Source organism: Mus musculus, chromosome 2 (assembly GCF_000001635.26).
Source record: "Mus musculus strain C57BL/6J chromosome 2, GRCm38.p6 C57BL/6J".
NCBI lineage: Eukaryota > Metazoa > Chordata > Mammalia > Rodentia > Muridae > Mus > Mus musculus.
This window is the reverse complement of record NC_000068.7, coordinates 77,903,356-77,928,979: the sequence shown is the minus strand read 5'-3', so window position 1 is coordinate 77,928,979 and position 25,624 is coordinate 77,903,356. Positions and strand designations below refer to the sequence as shown.

Sequence of the window (25,624 nt, the reverse complement as noted above, 5' to 3'; positions counted from 1 at the left end):
TACTTATAGCTGTGTTTGGAAGCCAGAGGATAACTTTGAGGTACTGTCCATTTTTATTTCTTTTTCTTTTTGAGACCGGGTCTCACAGTGGTCTGAAACTTGCCAAGTGGGTCATGCTGGTGGGCCAGCAAGCCACAGGGGTGCACTTGTCTCATCTCTGTTCTCAGTGTGCTGCACTGTGCCAGCCATTTTTTACATGGACTTGGAGGTGGATGTTGGGAGCTGATGTGTGTGTGTGTGTGTGTGTGTGTGTGTGTGTGTGTGTGTGGGAGAGCTTGCTTCCGGTGATCTTTGAAATGTAGCGTGGGAGATAGAGTGAGAGCTGACCTCCATTAGTGCCAGCATCCCCGCCTAGGCGTATGTTCACAAAGGCAGCACGGAGGAGGCGGTGGAAGTATCTTCCCAATCCAGTGCAAAGCGTTCTTTCCAGTTGTGAAAGGAAAGTGTTAGTGATTGAATTACTGCACCCTCGGTACAGTAGGCAGGGGGAGAGTTAGCAACATACGCAAGTTTAAGCAGTTCTAGGAGAAAATTCATGCATAGTGGGGGCTCCATGGGCAGAAGGTACCAGAGGGTAGAGATGCAAGAGGAGTCTGTAGGATTTCCTTCGTGGAGTTAGAGCTCCTGACTTTGGAAATGTCACTGTGCTTGATGTCTTCCAGTTTCCTAGGTGGCTGTGATTATGCCCGAGCAATATCTTACTGGCTAGGTTAGTTACTAATTCATAGATCTGTTTCTCTAGAGATAGGAACTTACCAAAGTGTGTGGAGTGGGACATTGGGTCACCTTTGCCATCTGTGGACAGTAAGAGGCAAAGAGTTGGATTGATAGAGAATTTTGAAGCAGCAGCAAACTATGAATTGCAAGTCAGTCTGTCAGTCTGCCTCTCACCCTCATTGTTTACGGCAGCTCTAAGCAATGACCTATGACTGGGTATCAGTGACCTAATACCCAGCAGCGCCCACCTCACTGCTGCTCTCTGCAGGACTGCCTCACTCCAGCTTTCCGTAGCTCCCTACAGGAAATTCAGGCAGTCAGATCAAGAATCTGGATTGGGAAAAATGCATTTTAATTTTTATTAATCCCTAACTAAATTTTAGCATTTCTTTCTACTGGAAGTGTAACTATAGTATACAGTCCCAAAGAGTACATTATGGATACTGTGCAATACTGGGTATGGCCGTGTTACTTGGAATTCAGATTGGTACTTGGCTTCCTACCTCTTGATATTTTCTGTCTGAAGATGCTCAGAGCACACTGGATCAAGCCTGTTCTTTTTTTGTGCTCTGATGACTATCTGGGGACCTGTTGTAACCATTTGTATTATATGCGTTTCAGGAGGCCTACTAATTTCACTAGACTTCAAAGAAGCAGATAGAGGAAAAGGCTCTGGTTTCCTACAGAGATGTAATTACAAAAATCACAGGTTCTTAAAGAGCTTTAAAAGACCTTGGGCATTATTAAGTGTAATACATCTAATCGAGGCTGAAATGCCCAAATGGAAGTTTAAAGCAGCCCAGCCTTATAGCTTTCAGCTGGGCAGCTCCCAGCTATCTGCTTAAACAGAAGGTCTTTCAGATGCTCAAGACAGCATGTCAGTTCCAAGGTCCCATGTGACGGTCCCTTCTTTTGGTATTTTTTAGCTTAGCATATCAGAGGATGAGCTGGGAGGCTCTGAAGAAATCCATCAATGGTCTCATCAACAAGGTCAACATCTCTAATATAAGCATTATTATCCAAGAGCTCCTTCAAGAGAACATTGTCAGAGGGAGGTAAGTAGCCAGAACCTTGTATATTTCATAGTAACTCATTGAAAGAAGCATAATGTCTCTGAACAGTAAGCATTGATTTGTTATGCTACTTCATTTTAAAGGTTTTTGTGAATGTTTATTTGAAATACAGTTCTTTTTAAATGTAGGCTGTTAAATAACTTAAACCATGTTGTTCAAGAGTAATAAACCAGTGCTTTTGGAGATTTGCTATCATGCCATAGTTTTGCGTGGATATTTATTGAATGTCTCCAATAATTTAAATCCATGAGGCATAACAATTATTAAAATATGCTATTTCAAACCACTTTATTTTTTTTTAATTGGCATAAAATCTTTATAAATTTTTTAGTAACAGTGTGCTACTTTAATATGTATATTCTGTGTTGTCATGTGTCAGGATTTCTTTAATTTTTTTTAATGCTGAGTGGCATTCCATTGTGTAAATGACATTCCCTGTCTGTCATTGACATGGCACTCACTCCCTTTGGCTCTTGTGGGTAATGGTGTGGGGGTGTGCGGTGTAGCTCAGAGGCTTAGTCTTCCCTGCTGGCTGCACTGCTGCGCATTCCTGTTCACAGTCCCTGTGTGCTTCCTGTTCTCTGCCTCCTTGGAAACGCTCACCTTTGGTTATTTTTATGGCAGCCATTATTTAGGTATGAGACGATACATCGTGTGCCTTGACTCTGTATTCGTCTGATAGGTGATGCTTCATGTCAGCATGTCTGTATCGTCTTGAAATGTCTAGTTAGATGTTTTGTCAGGCTTTGAAACTAATGTTTTATTACTTTGGCAGATATTTTGGATATTAGCTCCTTAAGAGATAAACGGCTTGCAGATCCTTTCTCCCATCTGTATTTGTCTCTTGGCTTCTTGCATGGTTTCTAGCACTGTCCAGAGCCTTTTAGATCAGTGCAGTGCCATTTGTCAAGTTTTCTTGGGTTATTTAGTTCTGTTTAGAAATGTGTCAATCCAGGCAGATATTGTCAAGCTTCCCTCCTGGAAGTTGTACAGATTCTGTTTGTTAATCAGTTTAGATTGCTTTGTGTGTGTTGCGTAAGATTAAAGTATGTTTTTATTTCTCTGCATGTTGGCATCTGGCTTTCCTATCACTTTGGAACACATTGCCTTTATGTCAAAATACAATTAAATAAAAATGTATGAATTTATCTCTAGGTGTTTTGTTCTGTTCTCTGTTGGTTTCTATTAAGCTTTATGGCAGTACCATGCTGTTTTTATTACTATGTCTTTGTGTAGTAGTAAGTTTTAAATCAAGTAAAAGGTGTCTCTTGCTTTTTCTTTCTTTCCTGAAGATTTTTTTTTTTTTTTTTTGGCTATTTGTATTTTTTATACTCTTAATTTTAAGAGCTTTTTTTCTTCTGGAAAATGCCACTAGAACTTGGATGGGTGGGTACTCCATTGAACTTGGGTAGTTTAATGAACAGCATAGCTTGTTCCTGACCCTGCAGGCAGAGTTCCCAGCATCGCTGCCGAGATGGTGTCACCTTTCGGTTTGTTATTTTGTCCTTTATTCCAGTTCACGTTCTAATTAGAGCAGAGTGAGAAGGGGGTGGCTGGGGAAGATGAGCAAGAAATGTGAAGAAAAATGAAGGGAATCATCATGTTTTATTTGAATTCCAGCAGCTGGTGGTGTTTTTGTTTTTTTTTTGTTTTGTTTTGTTTTAAAGATTAAAGAAATGGAAATAAATATCACATATCTCTTAGTTTTCAATCTGAGTGCTGTCATGTGTGATTTCACATTACCTTGATTATACTCATTGAAAACTAGGACTAAGCTCAGGGAACCGTGTTTTGGGGAACAGAAGGTTGGCCTGGAGCCTGCCACTGTCCTTGGAGATAGCAGAGCTCTGTTCCCTTCACCTGGAAAACAGGCCAGGCAGGCATAGACAAGTGGCCTGCCTGGCTTCCGTCTTAATCCAGGTTCACTTTCTTCTTGCAGCTCAGGAATTCTCACTCTCTTTCTTACACATAAAGAGTGAGCGACTCTACCACTGTGTTGTCTGTCACTTCATCTTAGGTCACCCGTGTCCTTACCTTTGTGCCGCTAAACCTACACCAACAGAAGGAAACAGCTCAGAGCTGTGTCCCAGCACAGTTATTGTATGTTAAGTGATGGACTCATGTCAGAAACTTTATGCTGTGTACATTTTATACTCGTCAAGCAACTTGTTTTTAATGCCACTATTTTTTGGTTTTAGTTTATTTAAAATATTTTTCATACAGTATATTTCAATCATGTTTTTCTCTGCCCTGATCCTTTAAATCTGATTAGATGAAATGTGAATAGAAAAACAGTAACTTTATTTAGAGAGAAATTTTTGAAAAAAATTACCTCATTTTATTTTACAATTTTATTTTCATAAAAGCATTTTTTAAAATTGATTACCAAGATGTACTCTTTTCCTAGGAAATGAAGTAAAGATTTAATTCCGAATGGGCTTTTACTATTCATGATTAGAAAATAGTTTTTCTTGATTTGACATATTTTTTTAAATTGCTTGTTTGACTATTGACTTTTGCTGTATTTTGAATAGAGGATTGCTGTCCAGATCTGTTCTGCAAGCCCAGAGTGCGTCTCCAATCTTCACTCACGTTTATGCAGCTTTGGTGGCAATAATCAACTCAAAATTCCCACAGATTGGAGAATTGATCCTCAAGAGACTAATTCTTAATTTTCGGAAAGGCTATCGAAGGAACGATAAGGTGTGTATGAGTGGCTTATAAGTAGATTGTCGCATGAGGTTGTTCCAGTAAGCCAGCCTCTATAAAAGTGAGCGTGCTGACTTCACGTGTAAACTGCTCAGTCTGCTAAATATCCTCTGGCCACTTCGATGATGGCTGCCTGTGTACTTCTTCTACTTTAGCTTTCATAGCTACTTCATGTCACTATTCCTGCATGAAAATGATTCCCTGTGTTCCCTTGTAAAGAGCATATTATTGATACAGGAAGACTGATGACAGTTGATGGGTTAACTGTCTTTACTTTGATTTTTCAGCAACTTTGCCTGACTGCTTCAAAATTTGTGGCACATCTTATTAACCAAAATGTGGTAAGTAATTATCCTTAAAGCCTGATCAAGCTTAGTGGGATAAGGCCATGGCCTTGACCCCATTTCCTTTTGTCACTGTTTGATCATCTTGGGTGCGATTTGAAATGTGTTTTAAATGCACCTGATATTCTTGTATAGAGAAAATCTATATGTTATAAGGTATTTTGTTAGACTGATATGGCTCAATACTGTGTGTGCTCACTGAGCCACTTAGGAGCACTGGCTGCTCTTTCAGAGGACCTGAGTAAAATTCCCAGCGCCTACATAGCAGCTCACAACTGTAACTCCAATTCCAAGGGATCTAACACCATTATACAGAGATATACACACAGGCAAAATACCAGTGCACATGAAATAAAAAATAAATCATTAAACAGTGATAACGAGTACATCAGTAGTCATGCATATCTTTTAGTTTTTTGTTTATTCACTTGTTCAGTGTTTTTGTTGGTTATTAAATGCTGTATTGACTTCTCTGTGGGTATGTGTCCTGTTGCATGGCACCAACTGCAGTGCTCAGCCTAACACATGAGCCAGTGTGTGAACACATTGCAGGGCCCACTGCGGTTCATCCCTGACCCATCTCATCAGCAAATGGGTTTGCTTGTTGAGGTCTTCCTCCCTCCTTCCCTTGCCCCCTCCCCCTTCCTTCTTTATCTTCAGGATGGTTACAAGCTCACTGTGACATCAAGGATGACCTTGAAGTTCTGATCCTCCTGCCTTTGCGTTCTAAGTGTTTGGACTGTAGCCATGAGCCACTATGTCCAGTTGATGCAGTATCGAGGATCGATCCCAGGGCTTCCTGCATGCTAGGCGAGCATTCTGCCAACTAAGCTGTATCCTCGGCCCCGTTAATTCATTATAACGGTACCTATGCATTCCCTAAATATAGCATATAGGGAGTTTTTATAATGGTTCCATTTTATTATTTTTAGAGATAAAAAATTGAGGTAGATTCATTTATATAATTTTGTTAGGTTTTGCTTAGCCCTGATTATGTGTACATGCAACAAAAATTACATTAAATAATTGAAAATGGTAATCACTGTTGAAAATTTTGACATAAAGAAAACTTCATGTTGTAGTCATTTATATTTAGGCCCACCTTATGAAGTAGAGGTTAAATAATTGGCATTTTTAAAATCCATGTAGCTTTATTTTGTTGTCTTCTCTGTACTAAGTATTCCTGAAATCATTGTAAACTTTGCCTACAGATACATATTTGTGAAATACAGTGGGTTGAGTAATTTTGATCTATTTTGAGTGCATATAATGCCATTTTGTTTGATTTTAACTTTTGTATTCCTCCACTGTTCTGTGGAGTGTATTGCCTTCTGCTCAGCCTTGGAAATGAAGCTGTTTGTGTTCCTGGTCACAGACCCTCCCATAGGTACCACCCTTCTGACACAGTGCCCATATATGTGGGGAGGTGCTAATGCACTCAGTCTTTACTATAACCACATGACAACTTATTTTGTTAAAATGTAAAAGAGTTCCAAGAGCAGACACTGGAAAGAATTAAACTTTAGTGTCATAAAAAATAAATTATTTAAGAGCAGGGAAACAGATAACCTTTCTTTAATAGCAGATATATATTTCTGGTTTTAAATTTTTTACTAGTTTACTAGAGATTTTTGTCATTACCACCAAACAGTTAAATATTAACCATTTCACTTTCTCAATTAGATGCAAAGATTTTCTTACAATGATGAGCAATAACCCCATTCCTCCCTGTATACCTCCCTCAAAAATTAGTATATTTCTAGTTTTGTACAGTGTAAAGATAATCTTTAGGATTCAGGTTTAGATTGCACTTTAAATATCTTGCTTATAAAGCTGTATGACACACTAAGCCTATGGTTCATCTTGTCATAGCACCCTCAGTAAAATTCTCACTCTACAAGGCAGTTTTTATAATTGTTAATTTTAAAATATGGACCAGGTAAATAGTTTGATCTTTGGAAAGGAAATAGGCAAGGCCTGTGGCTCCATGGTAATGTGCTTTACCTGCATGCATGAGACCCTGGACTACTTCCTCGTACTGCCATCAAAAAAGGAAATGCATAAGTAAATAAAAAGGAAATATTCACAATTCAGCATCAGTAATCTTTAAAATATTTTATGGTATAATTTTTGTATAACTTTAGCCTGTTTACTATCTAGTAGAATTACATAGTAAATTGAATTGCCGAACATATATAAAAAGTTGCTATCATGTAAAGGGTATCAAATAAAGAACTGGAGCTGAGAGACGGCTCAGTGGCTTAGAGCGCTGGCTCTTTCAGAGGACTCGGGTTCTGTTCCCAGCACTCATAACCATCTGTAACTTTAGTCCCAAGGCATCCAACTTGCTCTTCATATACATAAATTAAAACGAGTCTACTTGTAGCCATAAACCAGATACTTCTTTCTGTTCAGTATAGTGAATTAAAGAAATTATCTAAATTTTAATATTTACAAGATAAAATTTATAGGAAAACAATATGTACATTATGATTGTTGTAGAACACTAATTGTGTTTAGAAGTTTGTCAGTAGTAGGTTAATAATGTAAAACCATTTTGTTTCTTTCCTATGTCTGCATTCTCTGTTAAGGCACATGAGGTTCTGTGCCTGGAGATGCTCACTTTGCTACTAGAGAGACCAACAGATGACAGTGTTGAAGTAGCTATCGGCTTCCTCAAAGAGTGTGGTCTCAAATTAACCCAGGTGTCACCAAGGGGAATTAATGGTAGTGTATATTCTTGGTTTGTATATTCTTTTCGTCCCCCATGGGGTTTCTCTGTGTAGAACAGGCTGGCCTCGAACTCCGAGATCTGCCTGCTTCTGCCCCCCCACCCCCACCCCCCCCCCTGAGTGCTGGGATTAAAGGCATGTACCATCATGCCTGGCTGTGTATTCTTACCAATTCTTATTCTAGTATTAGAGTGATATTTTTTATTGTCTTTTCCTTCCTCTTAACTTCAGCAATCTTTGAACGCCTTCGAAACATTCTACACGAGTCTGAGATCGACAAAAGAGTTCAGTACATGATTGAAGTGATGTTTGCTGTACGGAAGGATGGATTCAAGGACCACCCTGTTATTCTGGAAGGACTTGATTTAGTGGAAGAGGACGATCAGTTTACACATATGCTCCCCTTAGAGGATGACTACAATCCAGAAGATGTTCTTAGTAAGCTTAGGGTGTGGGAAGCAGTAGTGGGGTATCAATATGTGAATGCAGGAAATAAACACCTAACCTTTTATTTTTTTTTTAAGATGTTTTCAAGATGGATCCTAATTTTATGGAGAATGAAGAGAAGTACAAGGCTATTAAAAAAGGTATGTAAGATTTGACAAATAGATTGGATCAGTAGAAGTAATGCAGATCCGTTAAATTGACAGGAATATTAAGAGCCACTGACAGCAGCGCAGCCCCAGTGAAGCCCCCTGCTCTTTGCTTCCTCATGTGTTAACTCTCTTTGTAGTGTTTGCTCCTGCAAGAAACTCCTGTGAGTGATGTAGTTCTCTGTCCCTTTGCTTTCCTTTAAGTTGCCCACGTCTTAGGAAGTACTTGTGGATTACCAGGAGCTTTTATTAGGCTTTTTTTCTATATCTACAATCAGTGCCACCCAGCTGATACACAGCTGAGTGCTAGTCTCTGTTGGAAGTGTCATATTTTATAGCCCGATGAGCTGGTTATGTTTTGAATGTCAGTAGTGTGCTATAGGCTGTAACTTGGGACAGACTCTTGCTGTGTTGTCTCTGCCATTACTAGCCAGATGATCTGGAACAAATGTTTGATAGAAAAGCCGGGTTAGTAGGGGAAGAGTAAATGCTTTGCATTGCCCTGGGAAGGTGTTTAGACAGTGGTAGCTGCCATTAGTATCTTCCCAGGCATGGGTCTTCCTCTCTGATAATCCTGTCCAGGTATGCTCGTGATGGGTTACGGCTTTGCTTACTCTGGGTTGTGGTTTTACTTGAGAACAGCTTACTCCTCTAGAAGCGGCTGCACAGTCGTTGAGCTCCATCATTCCATTCTCTGCTGTAGTTATATATCATTCGAAGGCTCTGAAAGCCCTCTGTGTCCCTACAGTGCGCTAAAATTCTGATATCACAGGCAAGTTTCTCTTCTTTGATTCCTTCTTAAAAGCTTTCTGTTGCCATGGAACTGGTTCCCTTTCTGCTTAGACTTTCATTTCTCCAGCCTATTCTTCTTTCTTTGCTTTCAGACTTCTTTCCCAACAGTTTCCCTAAATGGCGCCTTTTCCCCTGGCTCTCTGTTATGATTTTTTTTGACTAGTTTAAGCTTGGGAATCTCATAAGGATCCGGGCCCAGGCAGTTGGCCAGTACATGGATTATGCTTTTTTAGTATAGAGTTCTCAAGCTCTGTGATTTGAGATCCCTTAATGCTCTTTAAAATTAGACTCCATAGAACTTCAGTTTTTATATATATATGTGTGTGTGTGTGTGTGTGTGTGTGTGTATAATAGCATGTATATATTTTTTCTGTTGGTGTTTGAATTTTTACATATTAACTTATTAAAAAATAATACAATGGTATATATTAATATCAGCAACATTCTTATGAAAATAGCATTTAAGCAAAGGAACTTAATGAGAAGGTGATGTTTTTTATGTACTGTACAGTGCCTGGCCTATAGGAGATGAGTAGTTTGTCCTTCTGTGTTCTGTCTGCTACAGCCCATTCTCTGGTTTCATTTAGACTATAGTTAAAAAGGGGAGGAATATTGTGATAGCCTTTGCAGATAAGTGTGTTATTTCTCCTTGATACAGCGACAGTATTTAACTGCTAGTGGTTTCTTAAAAATTGATTTCATTTGAAATATTAAATAGTGTTAGTGAATTTTCATACCAAGTTAAATGTTAAAAAATCTTTAGTATATGTGTCACTTCCAATAGCTCATTAAGCCATGACTCATTTTGCACCATGTTAGTCATTTGGAACATCCTTGCTTCATGATGGTGATGGTGATGATGTTGTGGTTGTTGATGATGCTGTTGATGTGTGTGCACTTGTGCTAACATGAATATCCTCAAAATCAAAACTCACATTTGTTAATGTTGCCACCTGTCTCTCTTTTTATTTTGTCCCAGTGTTGGGAAGCTACTGAAGAATAAATATACTTTGTGAAAATTAGATTTACTCTTACAAGCTTAAACTATATCATGGTAGCAAATACTGTTTGTTTCTGTTTTTAAATTGAGAGTGTCATTTTGTCGCATTTGAAAATGCTTGCAGAATACCTAACAACATGTATGGACGGTACTGGCCATTTTTTTCAAATAAAAGTGAAAGGTTGCCACTTTATCTTAAGCTCAGGCAGTTACCCCAGCCTTGTCCTGTAGGGAGCCATACACTGGCCATCGTTCTGTAATATAAGTGCTACATTGTCATCCAAGTACAAGATGTAATAAAATTTCTATTTTACATCTTCATCTAGAGCATTCATAATTTAAATGGGCTTTTTTTCTTCTGCAAGTGTGGCAGAAAGCAGCATTGATTCCTGGTCCATTTTGGTGTCTTGATTTGTGCTTAGATTGCAGTAATTTTAACCCCATTGCTCTTGCCTGTTATTGTAAATAGCAATTCAGTGAGAGGGCAGCTGATACCTTAGAATGATTAGGAACATAGTGTTGACCTCACAGGCCGTCTGACAGGTTTTAGGCTCCCCTAGGGAATCATAGACTTTTTCTGAAACTCTGTTTTAAGTCTGATGAAATCTAGTTGCCAGTGCCTACCGAATTTTGGGAAGTTGATTTTTAAAGGAGCGAGAAAAGAGGCTGCTGTAACCTATCAGACAGTTCATTTGACCTTCATCTTTAGTAAAATGTTCCCCTGGAACTGGCATAAAAAATGACCCCAGCAGGAAGTGAGCACAGCTTTGGTAATTAGCACCTCTGAGTGACCCAGGTGTACTGGTGGCTTGGGTTTGCCAGCATTTGGGAAAACAGCAGGAGTGCCTGCCTTCCTACTTTTGAATACTAAATAGTTCCTTCTTTTCAAAGTCTGTGCTCATTGCATAATCAGCTAGACACTGGAGTGTTTCTTGGAGTTGCATTTGCAAGAAATGGTTTTAAGATTTGTCAGATAAGGGCTAAGTATAAATAGCAGCTCTGTAGTCTTAATAAATGATTGTTCCTGCAGCATGATATTCTCCGCTAACATTAAGTATATGACTTCCTGATTTACACTGCTCTGCAAAATATAAAGAAATTAGAAGTTTCTAAAAGTGAGTTAAAACTTTGTACTAAAACTTGAGTGATTATAATAAATGAGAAAATGCCATGCTGGTGGGCACTGACAGCAACACTGCAAGATAGAATTGTGGCCGACTTTGGCATTACACTTTTGATGTGGTTGATGCTCTTTGTCATCTTTCATGGGCCTTCATTTAGATCTAAATAAACACTTTATTTAGGAAATAATAAAGATGGCTTTACCAGTTTTATGATGTTTAAACTTGTTTTAGTTTTACATATGAAAAGACTTTTGATTGACTGTAATATACAATTTAAAAGTTCTGTTTAAATTTATAATTTTCATTCTACTTATTTTAAGTGAACACAGATACTGGTTCCCCTCCCGTATCGCTCTGTCCACTCTTAACTCTGCATTCTGCTGGCTTTAGCTTTCATCATAGACTGCCCTCTTTCTGAAGATAGCATTTAAACTTTGAAATGCTAGCTGTGAGCTCCAGTTTTTTCCTGGTGCTCTTACCCACTCAGAAACATCATGTGCCTCTTCTGTCCTCTTGCGTTCCCTTGTTTCCATGAGCACGTTTCACCTAGCAAAGAATGACACAACTTGTTAACATCAGATCATTCTAATTGTTTCCTTGCCATAGCCTGAGGCTTGTGTGATTATGGTTGCTAGTAGGTAAACAGTTAAAATTAGATTCACTCCTCAGGATGGGGTACATGTATCTAGTTCATTAATTATTGTTTCTTCTTATATTGACTTTGATTTGTAGAAATCCTTGACGAAGGAGACAGTGATTCAAACACAGACCAAGGAGCTGGAAGTAGTGAAGATGAGGAGGAGGAAGACGAGGAGGAGGAAGGAGAAGACGAGGAAGGAGGTAAAGTATGGCTTTGTAAACACTCTGGGATGAGGTGAGTTCTGAGGCACCACTCTAGAGTGGCTCTCTCTGCTCACCGAGGAAGGATTGTGAAGGATGCCCTGGGGTGTTGTGGGAGAAGACAAGGGACACTTTTCAGCACCTTCTCTGACAGAACACTGCACACCAGCAGGACACCAGTCCCTAAAGTATTAAACAAGGACGTTCAGTTTTTCCTAACAACATAATTTTAATGTGACATTTTAGACCTTCAGTTCTAAGGGTACATTCATGTAGAGGCTGTGTGATTTATGTAACCTTGGCAAGTGTGTGACAGATGTGAATGACTAGATACTTGCTGTTCATTTTGGCAAAATAAAGCAGGGAGGCCAACAACTACATCTGTACAGAAACAGATTCACGTTCTTCCTCTTCGGCTCTGATTACATCACTCCACAGAACAACAAGCTCAGCCTTTACTTTGGTTGAGTATCATAAAATAGTAGCAACATAAGCCAGGATACACACACACATACATACATATGTGTGTGTGTATAATATTTTTATATATCTATATAGTATGTTTTACAGTTAAATTGTTGCTCTTTAACTTTTTTGTTTTTTAAGATTTTGTTTATTTTATGTATATGAATACACTGTAGCTGTCTTCAGACACACCAGAAGAGGGCATCACATCCCATTACAGATGGTTGTGAATCACCATGTAGTTTCTGGGAATTGAACTCAGGACCTCTGGAAGATCAGTTAGTGCTCTTAACCACTGAGCCATCTCTCAAGCCCCCGTTCTGTGACATTTTATGAAAACAAAAACAACAAAAAATAGATTGTATTTCTCCATTTTTTCCTTTGAAGCCTGTCATCTTTAATAAGTCACCTAAATTTCTATATATTACATTTCCCTTTAGAATTTCTTGTTTAAAATACTAATAATTAAGTATAAAAAAAGTTTCCTCATATCAATTAACAGATTTTGACACATATACACATTGGACAGAGCCAACCTGGCAGAACCCATTGTTCTGTTAAACTGAATTTCAGCCCATCCAGGTCATCTACTTAATCAACATTGTTTATGAATCTAGAAATAATATCCTATGAAGCATCAGCATCAGAAAACCCCTTCTATGGTGTCTAAATGAGTTTGCAATAGAGAGGCAAACATAAAATAAAACAATAAAATGATAAATACTCATGTAAATATAAGTTTTGTAATTTTATTCTAAACCAAGGCTTAGGACTCCTGGGGTTCTTTGTTCTGTGTCCTAGTAGATTGCATCCTGTGTTGATGGCATAATTATTACAAACATAATTATTTTGGTGGTGTTGTGGACTCTGATCCAACAAAATGATAAGGCAGAAGATGTACAGTGACTCCATTAATCCTACAGATACCGTTTTACAAACAACATTGTAATTATTGAATTTGATTATAGAATAAACTTGTATTTTTATAATTGTTATGTTTAATTTATTTCAGGGCAAAAAGTAACTATTCATGACAAAACAGAAATCAACCTAGTCTCGTTTCGCCGTACAATCTATCTTGCCATTCAGTCAAGGTAAGAGTCCGTAGCTCAGTGGATAAGAGATGGGTAAGCAAGATCAGTGATCGCACTAAGAGTCTGAATACAGACTTAAACATCGTTTCAGCATTTGCACAGTGCTTGCTTCACCCTGTCCTGTACCCAAGCTCAGAGGCCCCAGCACGTCTGTTCTGTTCTTAGAAAGTAATGTGTCTTTACTTACCTAAATGTCCTAATTGTGTTACCTGAATAGATGCTGTTTTCTTTTTAGTGGGTCATTTCCTGTAGTTAAACCTTAAAAATAACCAGCTCTATATTAAAAGCTATCACAGTATTCGAATGTTAATGACAATTTCATGGTTGCTTCTCTGATGTGGTTATTAATCCTGGTTCTGTTGAGAAGCATGAATCCTGTGCAGATGCAGTGGGTAGAAATGGGATTGGGAGTTACACTTGAGGAGGTTTTTGAAGACCCCTTGAAGTAGTGTTAAGAAATACCAGGATATCATGAAAATAAATCTCTTTCCTTTGAAGCCTACATGTTCCACTTGAAGAGAGATGCACAAGACCTGTAGATGCTTAGTCCATCTGTTATTTTACATAGGAATCAGCCTGTTGGTTTACTGGGCACACGTTTACACTTCACACGGGAGGAGGGCTGTTTTCTGGTTGTGGTTGTTTGTAGGTTCTGTGTGTTTCCATTGAGCATGATGATGTCATAGCAGTATTGAGTCACAAGTAGGAGTCATCTTGTTTTCATTGTTTGAAAACTTCAAATAGAGGAATACAGCAGAATGCAGATTAGAAAGATGTTTTGTTTATCTTGACCTATATCTTTGTCTTTTGCATGAAGAAACTTGTAGTTTTTCTGTACAGCCAGAAGTTGAGAATGTTTTTAGTTTGCCATCCCTGCTGTCCTTTCAGACCTCCAGTGTTAACCATCAGAAGCAGATCATTCTCCTGCTGCTGTCAGCACTGACTGAGAAGAGGTTCAGTGCAGCTCTGAACAGCTGACTAGAAAAAAACCCTTGTCTAAGTTACCTTAACTTTGCTAATCTCTGATTCACCGAAATTACCAAAAACAAAAGTACCAAGACACAAACGGCAGCCACTCTTACACAGTAGCTCTTCCTTGTCATTGTGCCCACAGACCTTACATGACGACCAGCCCACTGTGACAGTGGTTGCTAGACTTAAAAACCCACCCGTATTCCAAGAAAAACACAAGTGATCAGTAGATGCACTATGGAGGACTTAGAAATGAGACTCTTTGGTGATAAATCTCATAAAGAATGTTTGTTATCAAATATCTGGACAATGAAATGCTGTCATTGCTCACCAAAAGCAAAAGATTAACTTTTTTTTTTAAGCAATGGAACTGGGTGTTGAATTTTATTAGAGTCACAAAAACATTGTTGTGAGTAAATGCTTTACAGAAAGCCTTTGGAAACCTGAGCCACGGGCTTTTGTTTATTGGAAAACAATAAAGGGAACAAACGGGTGATCACTTACTAAAATACATGATCAAATGTCTGGTCTGTGTCTCCTTTGAAAGTGGAGTTGCTCATGACTTGTTAGGAGTGTAGGGAGTGCTCTGATACATGTCAGCTTGGAGAAGGTAGGCAGAACAGAGCCGTGCCTCTGCTGTCTCAAGACAGGAGGGACACCATATGTCAGCACTGCTTGCCTACCCTAAAAGGAGGTAGGATTACAGATTCCCTGCGTGTGTGTGTGTGTGTGTGTGTGTGTGTGTGTGTGTGTGTGTGTGTGTGTGTGTATTTTCTAAAGTCTTTATAGCATCCAGGCTTGATGAAATGAAGTGACTGAGTCAGATGGTGTGAGGGCATTTCATGTAATCACTTGGGGGAATCTGAGGATTGAACCTAGTTATGCTCAGTCTCTCCCACCGAGCAAGCTGTGTCCCAGAACCTTGCTTCAAGAAATCAACAAACAAACAAAAGTCAGTTGACCACTGAGCTATTTAGGAATTGGCATTTACATTTTTTTCCTGATGACTAGTTTGCTGGTCATCCTTTCTCCCTGTTGTTATGATTCCTAGATTACTCTTCTGTTATACAAACATCATAATAAGTAGCTGGCTTTGCTGTGGAAGGCGAAGCATCCCCTTCATTCTTGCTCCTCAATGGTGGTCAGTGTTTATATTTTTAAAATTGTATCAGAGGGAGATGGACTACAGTGTCCCTGACAATATAGTTTCTTAAATTGGACACATTGACATAATCATTTTTAAATACTACTTCAACACCAGCATCTTGTGTTGCATGTAACTTTTCTTTTTTCTCTTTTTTTAAAAATCAGTTATTTTGTTTATTTGTATATCAAGTGTTATCCCCCTTCCCGGTTTTCCCTCCGAAAATCCCCCATTCCACTCCCCCCTCCCCCTGCCTCCATGAGGGTGCTCCCCCACCCACCTACCCACTCACTCCTGCCCCACCACCCTATCATTCTCCTAGGCTGGGGCATTGAGCCTTCACAGGACCAAGGGCTTCTCCTCCCACTGATGCCAGACAAGGCCATCCTGTGGTACATATGCAGCTGGAGCCATGGGTCCCTCCATGTGAACTCTTTGGTTGGTGGTTTAGTCCCTGGGAGCTTTAGGAGGGGGAGTCTGGTTGGTTGATATTGTTGTTCTTCCTTTGGGGTTGCAAACGCCTACACCGTCAGTCCTTTCTCCCTCCATTGGGGTCACCGTTCTCATTTTGATGGTTGGCTGCAAGCATCCACCTCTGTATCAGTAAGGCTCTGACAGCCTCTCAGGAGACAGCCATATCAGGCTTCTGTCAGCAAGGACTTCTTGGCATCAGCAACTGTCGGGATTTGGTGGCTGCATATGGAATGGATTCCCCAGGTGGGGCAGTCTCTGGATGGTGTTTCCTTCAGTCTCTGCTCCACTTTTTGTCCCCATATTTCCTTTAGACAGGAGCAATTCTGGGTTAAAATTTTGTGAAGGGATGGCCCCATCCCTCAACCTGGGGCTATGCCTAACCTCTGGATATGGTCTCTACAGGTTCTCTCTCCCCTTTGTTGGGTATTTCAGCTAATATCATCCCCGTTAGGTCCTGGGAGCCTGTTGCTTTTCTGGCATCTGGGACTTGCTGATGGCTACCCCAGTTCCGCATCCCCCATTGCTACACACCTCTTTTCAATTTCCTGACCCTCTGTACATCTTGCCCGTCTCCTCCCACATCTGATCCTGCCCCCCACCCCTTTGCATGTAACTTTTCATTACCCCACCTATGCTCCGGAACAGGCCACACTGCCAGGCCCTCCCAGTGCAACAATCATGTCAGGAAGATAATAATTCAGGGATGCATTTTTATAACCCTTATTATTATTATAACCCTTATTATTTATAACCCTTATTATTGTTTTAAAACAGGAAATAATTTTGTTTGGCCACTTAAAATGCCTAAAATACTCAGCAATGGTAATTCATATAGTATTTATAGCTAATGCAACTTCAGAATCATATGCTTTAAAAGAAAGAGTATATATATATATGTGTGTGTGTGTGTGTGTGTGTGTGTGTGTGTATTTACGTATATATGTGTATATATGTATACACCTCAAAATGTATGCTTTTTTATCTGCAGTTAATTGTTTTACAGTATTTGCAAAGTTGTTCAAACATTGCTAAAATATTTTTGACACTCCAGAATGAATTCTTTTTCCATTAGCAATTATTTTGGTCCTTTCAGCCTCTTTTAATCCATGGGTTTACTTGTTCGGAATAACTGGATTATATTGTGTATGTCCTTTGGGTCTGGCTTCGACATAGCAAGGTTTATGGTTCCTCATGCTGACACATGCTTATACTTTGTCATTTGTAGAGTTAAATGCCCTAATATTATGTATATTTATAGCTAAAACAATAACCAAGTAATATTATGACAGGTAAAGAACACTATAATTTACTTACTGTGACTATCTTGTCCCCATAGTTTAGATTTTGAAGAATGTGCACACAAGTTGCTGAAAATGGAGTTTGCAGAGAGCCAAACAGTATGTCAATGCCTTCTTTTTTTCTATTAGGAAGTACATATTGATTATTAAAATGTTTTAGGAGGTTAATAGGTTTTGTGAATTGAAACAATAAAATGAGCTGGGCAGTAGTGGTGCATGCCTTTAATCTCAGCATCTGGGAGGCAAAGGCAGAGGCAGATGAATTTCTGAGATTGAGGCCAGCCTGGTCTACAGAGTGAGTTCAGGACGGCCAGGGCTATACAGAGAAACACTTTCGACCCCTCTCCCCCAAATAAAACAATAAAATGATAAATACTCATGTAAATATAAGTTTTGTAATTTTATTCTAAACCAAGGCTTAGGACTCCTGGGGCTCTTTGTTCTGTGTCCTAGTAGATTGCATCCTGTGTTGATGGCATACTGGAGTATGTGTCTCTAAGCATGGTACTTACACAGAACTTCTGGGTGGTTGCCTGTGACCAAATTAGGGCACAGGAGGACGCCGTTCTTTAGTATTACTTGATCCCTGTCTTATGTATGCACTAAAGAATTATTTTGAGAGGAACTACAACAATCACATACCTGCTCAAGTTACGTACAGACGCATTTGTATTATTGTCCCATTCATCAGCTTATTCATAGGAAAAGAAATTGGTTGTATACTTTGTGTCAGAGAGCAGAGGGTCAGGCATTTAATGCTGCACTAAGCACCTAAAGTCTTCTATTAGCCTCATGGGTAGTATCAGAGCCCTGATGCTAAGGGTAATAAACACCAAGCTGAATAAAGACTTTTGTAATGTTTTTCCTACTTGTCACCTTAAATTCTTTTTTAGGTCTTTGGACCCTTAGCCCAGGCTATCGTGGAGTTGTTGCTCACATCTTGTTTTACATATCATAGAGCTACAAAGATGGAATAGTGAATGTATGTGCTCCAGTAGGCTGCTCAGTTTCCAGTCCCTTGGTCCTGAGCTGTGTCAGGATTAGATGATCATCTGTACTGATTGGTACACTGCTGCAGACCCACTTCCTGTTTTCCTAAGTAGAGCTTTATTGGAGTAAAAACATGCCCGTGCTCACTGACCGACCCTGACCCTGTTGTTTTCATACCTCAGCAGCAGAAGGAATCCCTTTGACCAGTGTTACCCTGGCCCTAACCTGTAAAATAATTAGTGCTTGGGCACTAATATATATAGTGGAAAGAATTCTTGATTCATTATTGAAATGCTGAAATTTTATAAAACCAAATTTTTTTAACATTATAAAAGTCTGTTTTCCTTTTTAATTTGTGCAGTCTATATACTAATAACAGTTCCTGTATGTTTTCTCGACTATAGTTGATATGTCATCTTTAGAAGGAAATAAATCAGTAAATTAAACTTTCCAGTTAGAATTGACGTGGAAATTACTGTGTGACCATGTTACATTTGTGGAATGTAATTAACTCATTACAATTTTTATCCATGCTAATCTAAACGGTAGTTGTTCTAGAGCTGTCCTCAACATATTTTGATTATTGCTATTTGGGAGTATCTTAATGCATTTATTTTTGTATGCTAATAGACTCCTAAAATTACTCAGATAATTGATAGGTTAAAAATGATCACAAACTATGGGTAACAGTGCTTATCGTCGTGCATAGTCTAGGGAAAAGAGTGGCTCACCCTGTGAGTGGTTCTGACAGCATGGCATTGGCTTGTTACTGCATTTTGTGAAAATATGATTAACATATTGGACAACACAATACTAGTAGGAAAAATTGAAAGTGAATTTTATATTATATATCAAGTTAATCTAATGGCATAATTTAGAAAGGCTTTCAGTTTTCAGTACCAGATGAAATTTTGACAAAGTGTATCTTTCTAGAACTTAACACATCCATAAACATGTTACTCAATTGGATTAACTTGTGACTGGTTTGCTTCTTTCTTTCTTTCTTTCTTTGTGTCTGAAAGCACTCTGATGTTTTAAAGGGATGCCTCTGGCAAGGCTGCTCCATGCTAAACCATCTGTTTCTAGAGCAACACTGTGCAATAGAACTCTTCAGTGAGGACATAGTCAATGCTGACCTGGTTAGGGCAGCAGCAACTAGGCACATACAGCTGTTGGTTATGCAAAATATGCATACTGTGACTAAGGAAAGAATAGTTTTAAATAATTTAAATAGCTGCTGGTAGCTAATGCCTATCATGTTAGCCATTGCAGGTTCCCGTCTATCCTGTTGTTCAGCATCTGAACTCTGGGGTCTCTGACACAAATTGTTTGCTTACATAGATATAAATGCTTATTTACATTTAAAAAAAAAAAACTCCTAACAATTTGTACTTAGATCATACCTTAGTGACTGTAACAAAATTTCAGAATAGTTAATTGAAATTTTAAAAATAAAAACTTAACTGAAGGAATACACATTTAATTGTATAGGCTCGTTTGTACTTAGAGAATGAATGTGTTCTAGCTAATGTGTTTGTAAAAATGTAGACATTCTAATAAGAGATTTATAGAAAAAGGTACTTATACAGTGGCCTCATTCTGTCTCTGCTTGCTACATTACCTGAATCATTTCCTCATGGAATTGCTGTCTGCTCCCTTAGAATTATTTCAGGAATTATTAAACCATACTTGTCAGTTAATTAGATGTCAGCCATTTGTGATTGTAGATTTTCTTATCAGGAGTTTATTCATTAGTGCTAACATTTTCACAGAAAGGTTTTTCAAAGCAGTTAAATAGCTGGTTGAACAATATATTTCAGCAGTTATAGGATTGACCCATTCATCCTTAGATTTCCCTCTGTAGATAGGTCTGTATATAGTGTCCATTCTTCTGTGGACTTACACATAGAATGGTCATCCCCTTGTAGGTAGGCTGTAGTCAAACATTTATTTCAAGACTTAGAAAATTGAATCATAAACCTGTTCCTTTCTTTTATTTTTATTTTTTTACATTTTTAAAAATCAACTAGAAGGTCACTTACATTGAAAAAGTGGCCATTTGTCCTTCTGTCAATACTTGTGTTTTGTTACTAACTATCTAAGTATAAGTTTAATCTCAATCTTAGGTATTTGGGTTGGTGAAAATAAATGTAAAAGAATTCCACACAGAAGTCTTCAAAGAAAGAATCATGTCATGATTTGACCTGGTTCGTGCCCTAAATTGTTTAGAAATGATTCATACTTTTGATTTAGAAATCAAATTATCATAAATAGCTTTAGGTGATATCAGCCAGTCTAAAGGCTTTTTAAAAGTGATAAACTTGACATTGAGTTTTTAAAAATAATTTCTCAAGGTTTTCAAAAATTTTAAAAGTCTAGTTTGAAAATACAGTCACTATTGTCGTTGTAAATTGTCATATAACATAGTTCCATTGTGTCCTGAGTCATTAATGCAAATTTCCTTTCCAAACAGAAAGAACTCTGCAACATGATACTTGATTGCTGTGCCCAACAAAGGACCTATGAAAAATTTTTTGGCTTGTTAGCTGGGGTGAGTTACAGCCTTGATTGTCATGTCAGGATTTCATAAAAATCCCAAAAGAATTCCTAACAATAGTATAGTGAATTAATGATTGTATTTTGTGGCCTGGTCTATCCTTAGTTAACAACGTGTTTTCGTTTTTACCCTGGGAGCACATTGTTCTCTCTTTCAGTTTCCTTTCCCACTTCATTTTGCAGCACATTAAATTTGTTACCATTTTTCTACAATTTCTTGAAATTATAACTATTTTGCAACAATTTCCCAATATAAAACAACTAAATGGTCTAAACTCAGGAATCTGTTTAGACAGCATAGGGTAAATGTGACCTTAAAAAAAAAAAAAAAAAAAAGAAATGTCTGTGTCATTTTGAATTGTGTCTTTGTATGTGTCAGGCACATGCATGTGAGTGCAAGTACCTGTGTCGACAGGCTAGAGGTGAGGGAGGGGTCTCTCTGGAGCAGGAGTTCCTGGCTGGTTGAAGCTGCCCGACGTGGCTGCTGGAAACTTAGCTTAGGTCCTCTGCAAGAGCATGTAAAATACTAAGCTTTGGCCCATCTTTCTGGTCCCTAAAGTATATCTATAAACTTTCCAAGGCAGATATATATAATGCAAAATGTATCTGTTTAGGATCAACTAAATGTATAGCTTTATTTTAACATATAAATCTAGATAGAGAGAAACTTTCTGTAACTTTTTTGAACATTTACCACAGAAAGATAGGGTGATAGATGTCTCTTGAAGGTGTTTACAAACATTTAACTTAGTAATTTAGGAATAGTAAGTTCAGTTGTATTGACATTCGGTTTCTGCTGGGGTTGACTTTCAGTTTTCTTCCCTATAGCGGTTTTGTATGCTGAAAAAGGAATACATGGAATCATTTGAAAGTATATTCAAGGAACAGTACGACACCATCCATCGCTTAGAGACAAACAAATTGAGAAATGTTGCTAAAATGTTTGCTCACCTTTTATACACAGATTCACTTCCGTGGAGTGTAAGTAATCGGATCAGTGTTTGCTCTTTATTCCTAACCCCTGTTATTGTCAAATATGCATTAATTATGGTATGACCACACTTATCCTATCAGTAAACATGAGTTAAAATGAATGTGTAGTGCACTTTGACTGCAACTGCTATCTTTGAAACACATTCATGGAATTAGAAGGCCAAGTCAGACAATATGCATGTGTAAGAGATCCTGTTGTGGGTTATACATAGCAGCCAAACCCACGTTGCTTTTCAGTAGTGATGACTGGCAATATTTTCAGGGAAAATATGGATTTGCATGCTTGACATCTGTGTGCATATTTGTCCATACTTTATTAACAAAGACACATATTCCTATTTTGGTGGCACTTGTGCCTCAGAATTACTGTCCATATTTCCTGAAAGAATAACTTTTTCAAAGTTCCTCTAATTTAGACTCAAGAAAAAGGATTGTCCTAGGAGCCTGTAATAAGTAGACACTTTTATTTAAGCAATGGAAAGGAGATCCTGGGATCATACTTAGAATAAAGAAAGCTATTCTTAGTGGGGAAATGTATACCAAATTGAGCATTAATTCCATATTTATTATGGAATTACTGTTCTTTCAAATGCTGTTAGGTAGCTATCACCTGCATGTCCAGTCACAATTCTTGGTAATGGACAAAGGATTTATTTTAGGAATGTTACCATGTATTTATGTCAGGAAAGTTACCATGTAAGAGAAAAGTTAAGTCTACGGAAATCATATGCCATAAATAGTCATATAGTCTAAGTGAAGTAAAGTTGCTAGAAGAATTTTAATAAAGAGAAATCACATCCCAAAGGAAAAGAAGAAGATTACGATGTAAAATACCACAAACTGATGGTGGAGTGAGTCTCCACCCCTGCTCTTAGGAGTATCAGATAAGTCTATATACAGTACTTAAAGACTAAGTATATCCAACTCTATTCAACTGGCACTTTTAAACCAACCTAGCAGCTAGTCACAATAACCCTTTGCTTCATTTCGCCTGTTCTAGAAAAGAAGCCAAGTTTTAAACAATTGGCTAAAAATAGGCTTCCAGAACACACAGTCCATAAAAGCTACATGGCTTTTTTTCTTCTGTTTTGCTTTTAAAGTCTGTGTTCACAAGTTAGTTTGTAAAAGCTGTAAACTTAGTTTTCAGGATACATCATCCGTCATTTTGTGTTTGTTTTTATTTGTGTGTGTGTATGTGTGCTAACTTACTATAGCTAATGCTCTTGGTGGCACTTTGCCTCGTCCCTTGTGCACACCACAGTCTGCTTAGGGGTGTTTGCGAGCAGTCTTTACTTTGATGTTACACACTCAAGACAGGATATCTTCTCAGCTATAAAAAGCACCTCCCTCAAGAAAAAGAACGAAACCTATTTCTGTACCGTGTTAGCATTGGGAAATTAATATAGAGAAGTCTTATGCTTTGCCAAGAAAGAATCCATGTCTGCATGAGGGACGTGCTCAGAGGTGCTGCTCTGAGATGGAAAGTCCTAGTTCTTCTGAGAGAGTGTAAACTGCTTGGCTACTGGACCTTGTCTTTCAAAACAAAACAAACAAATGTTTTTTCATCCTCTCCTTTCATTTTCAGGTTCTCGAATGTATAAAACTGAGTGAAGAGACCACGACATCGTCTAGTCGAATTTTTGTCAAGATCTTCTTCCAGGAACTGTGTGAATACATGGGTCTTCCTAAACTGAATGCGAGGTTGAAGGATGAGTAAGTTGACTCCTAACCGTTTAAGTTTAGAGTTCCTGTCTATGTGCTTCCCCCACAGTAGCACATACAGCTGTACTCTGACGGGGCAAAGCCCTCTGGGACTTTGGGTAAGGTGAGCATGCCACATGCCTCCAGGCCTGAGACGACACATGCCTTTCTGGGCTTTTTTCCAGGACTGTCACAAAACTTCCATTTCACCTTCCCGATTGCTCGTTATCACTACGATTGGCTTCTAATCCATTCTGCTCCTGTCACATGTTATTCCAGTATCTCATTTCTCCACTTTGGTTCCATGTAATGTGTGTACTTTATCAGGCTCATCTCCCTCCTCAGGAAGATGCACTAGTCACACCAGCATCATGAAACTTGTAGTGATGCCTGTGTCCTTACCACAGTGACAACAGAGGCTGTCTCTGATGTGTCTAACAAACTTAGTCAGTCTTCCAATAATTTACCCTTTTCTGTGAAACACTCGCTGCCTCCTTCCTACGCTTTTCCAGTGCTTCTACACAGTTTAGATGTGCATACATATGTACATAAAAAGAAAAGCTATGGAAGGCCTTTACATTTTTCTGTGCATGCCCACACTACATACTTGTGTGCATATAACCATGTACATATGTTATTTGCCATCTCTATCTTAGTGTGTAAAAAGTTTCCAAATCTGTTGTGTAATTACAGAAATCAACTTTAAGGGCCAGTGAGATGTCTCCGTGATTAAAGGACACCAAGTCTGAAATAAGCTGAGTCCCTGACAGCCACAGGTGGAAGGGAAGAACCACCTCCCACATGTCCTCTTACCTGCGCGCGCGCACACACACACACACACACACACACACACGCACACACGCACACACGCACACACACGCGCGCACACACACGCACACACACACACGCACACACGCACACACACACACACACACACACACTGCAAAGGCATTTTTTTTAAAGAGACGAACTTCAGTGACTTGTTCCTCATTACCTATTATATTTAGGGAGCCTTATGTATAAATGCATAAACCACTTTCTTATATTTCACTTACTGATTTAACAGGTAGAAATTCTGATAGGTGGCTATAGGCGCTTTCATTTGCACTTTCTCCATTTCCTTCATTCCTTTTTCCGTTTCAGAACTCTCCAGCCATTCTTTGAAGGTCTGTTACCCAGAGACAACCCACGCAATACCCGGTTTGCCATCAACTTCTTCACTTCCATAGGTCTCGGAGGATTGACGTAAGGATCATTTGCAGAATTTTATCTTTAGTTACAACATTATGTCAAGTGCCTGGTATACATAGTGTAACACATTACATCTGTGTTAGGGATGAACTGCGAGAACATCTGAAAAATACGCCCAAGGTCATCGTAGCCCAGAAACCAGAAGCTGAACAAAAGAAACCAGCCCTGACATCTTCATCTTCAGAGTCTTCCTCGGCGTCTGATTCCTCTGACTCAGAATCTGACAGCAGCGAGAGCAGCTCAGAGTCCTCTAGTGATGCGAGCGACTCCTCCTCCTCCTCCAGCACTCAGAGCTCTACCTCAGGTATCACGGCTCATTCAGGTATTACCCTGCTCATTTCTAACAATTGCAGGGCTCGATTGCTGCTTACTTATTTTTGCCATCTATTTAAAACATTTATTATTGGAGATGGTCATGTGTCACTGACAGTCTGCAGTGTTATATCTGTTTCAGAAGCCTCTTAGACAGGGCTAATTCATTGGCAGCTGCGATTCCAGGGATGTCCATGTGTTTACAGGGCCCTCCTGAGGCTTTATTACAAGGCATGTGGGTTTTAGTTGTAGTCAAGCTTTATGTGGCTACTTGACATCATTGTACTCATTGGACGGCTCACTGGGGGCTTTGCCGTACCTAGCTTTCCCCAGATTCTGATTTGTAAGTCCATCACTTAGTCTTGCCTCTTGTTTTGCTGACACAAGGTCTTACAACATAATTAAAGCTAGTCTTCTCCTCACTGTGCAGCCCAGTTTGATCTTGAACTG

The 25,624-nt window shown here is 38.8% G+C and overlaps 1 protein-coding gene across 11 annotated transcripts in view; it reads left to right on the top strand.

Annotated features, from left to right (window-relative positions):
- Cwc22 (CWC22 spliceosome-associated protein) overlaps window positions 1-25,624 on the top strand; it is a 65,198-nt gene that overhangs the window by 17,377 nt on the left and 22,197 nt on the right. For 6 of the 11 annotated variants that reach the window (NM_001362658.1, NM_001362657.1, NM_030560.5 and 3 more), the window contains 14 exons: window positions 1,644-1,772; window positions 4,325-4,493; window positions 4,787-4,840; window positions 7,435-7,570; window positions 7,807-8,013; window positions 8,100-8,162; window positions 11,817-11,924; window positions 13,402-13,483; window positions 17,410-17,470; window positions 20,835-20,912; window positions 21,746-21,898; window positions 23,496-23,623; window positions 24,755-24,856; window positions 24,946-25,184. In NM_001362658.1, the coding sequence (NP_001349587.1) occupies window positions 1,644-1,772; window positions 4,325-4,493; window positions 4,787-4,840; window positions 7,435-7,570; window positions 7,807-8,013; window positions 8,100-8,162; window positions 11,817-11,924; window positions 13,402-13,483; window positions 17,410-17,470; window positions 20,835-20,912; window positions 21,746-21,898; window positions 23,496-23,623; window positions 24,755-24,856; window positions 24,946-25,184 (1,709 nt within the window). The remainder of the gene's footprint in view (window positions 1-1,643; window positions 1,773-4,324; window positions 4,494-4,786; window positions 4,841-7,434; window positions 7,571-7,806; window positions 8,014-8,099; window positions 8,163-11,816; window positions 11,925-13,401; window positions 13,484-17,409; window positions 17,471-20,834; window positions 20,913-21,745; window positions 21,899-23,495; window positions 23,624-24,754; window positions 24,857-24,945; window positions 25,185-25,624) is intronic. The other 5 variants (NM_001362664.1, NM_172667.2, NM_001290740.1 and 2 more) reach the window with 1 other exon arrangement.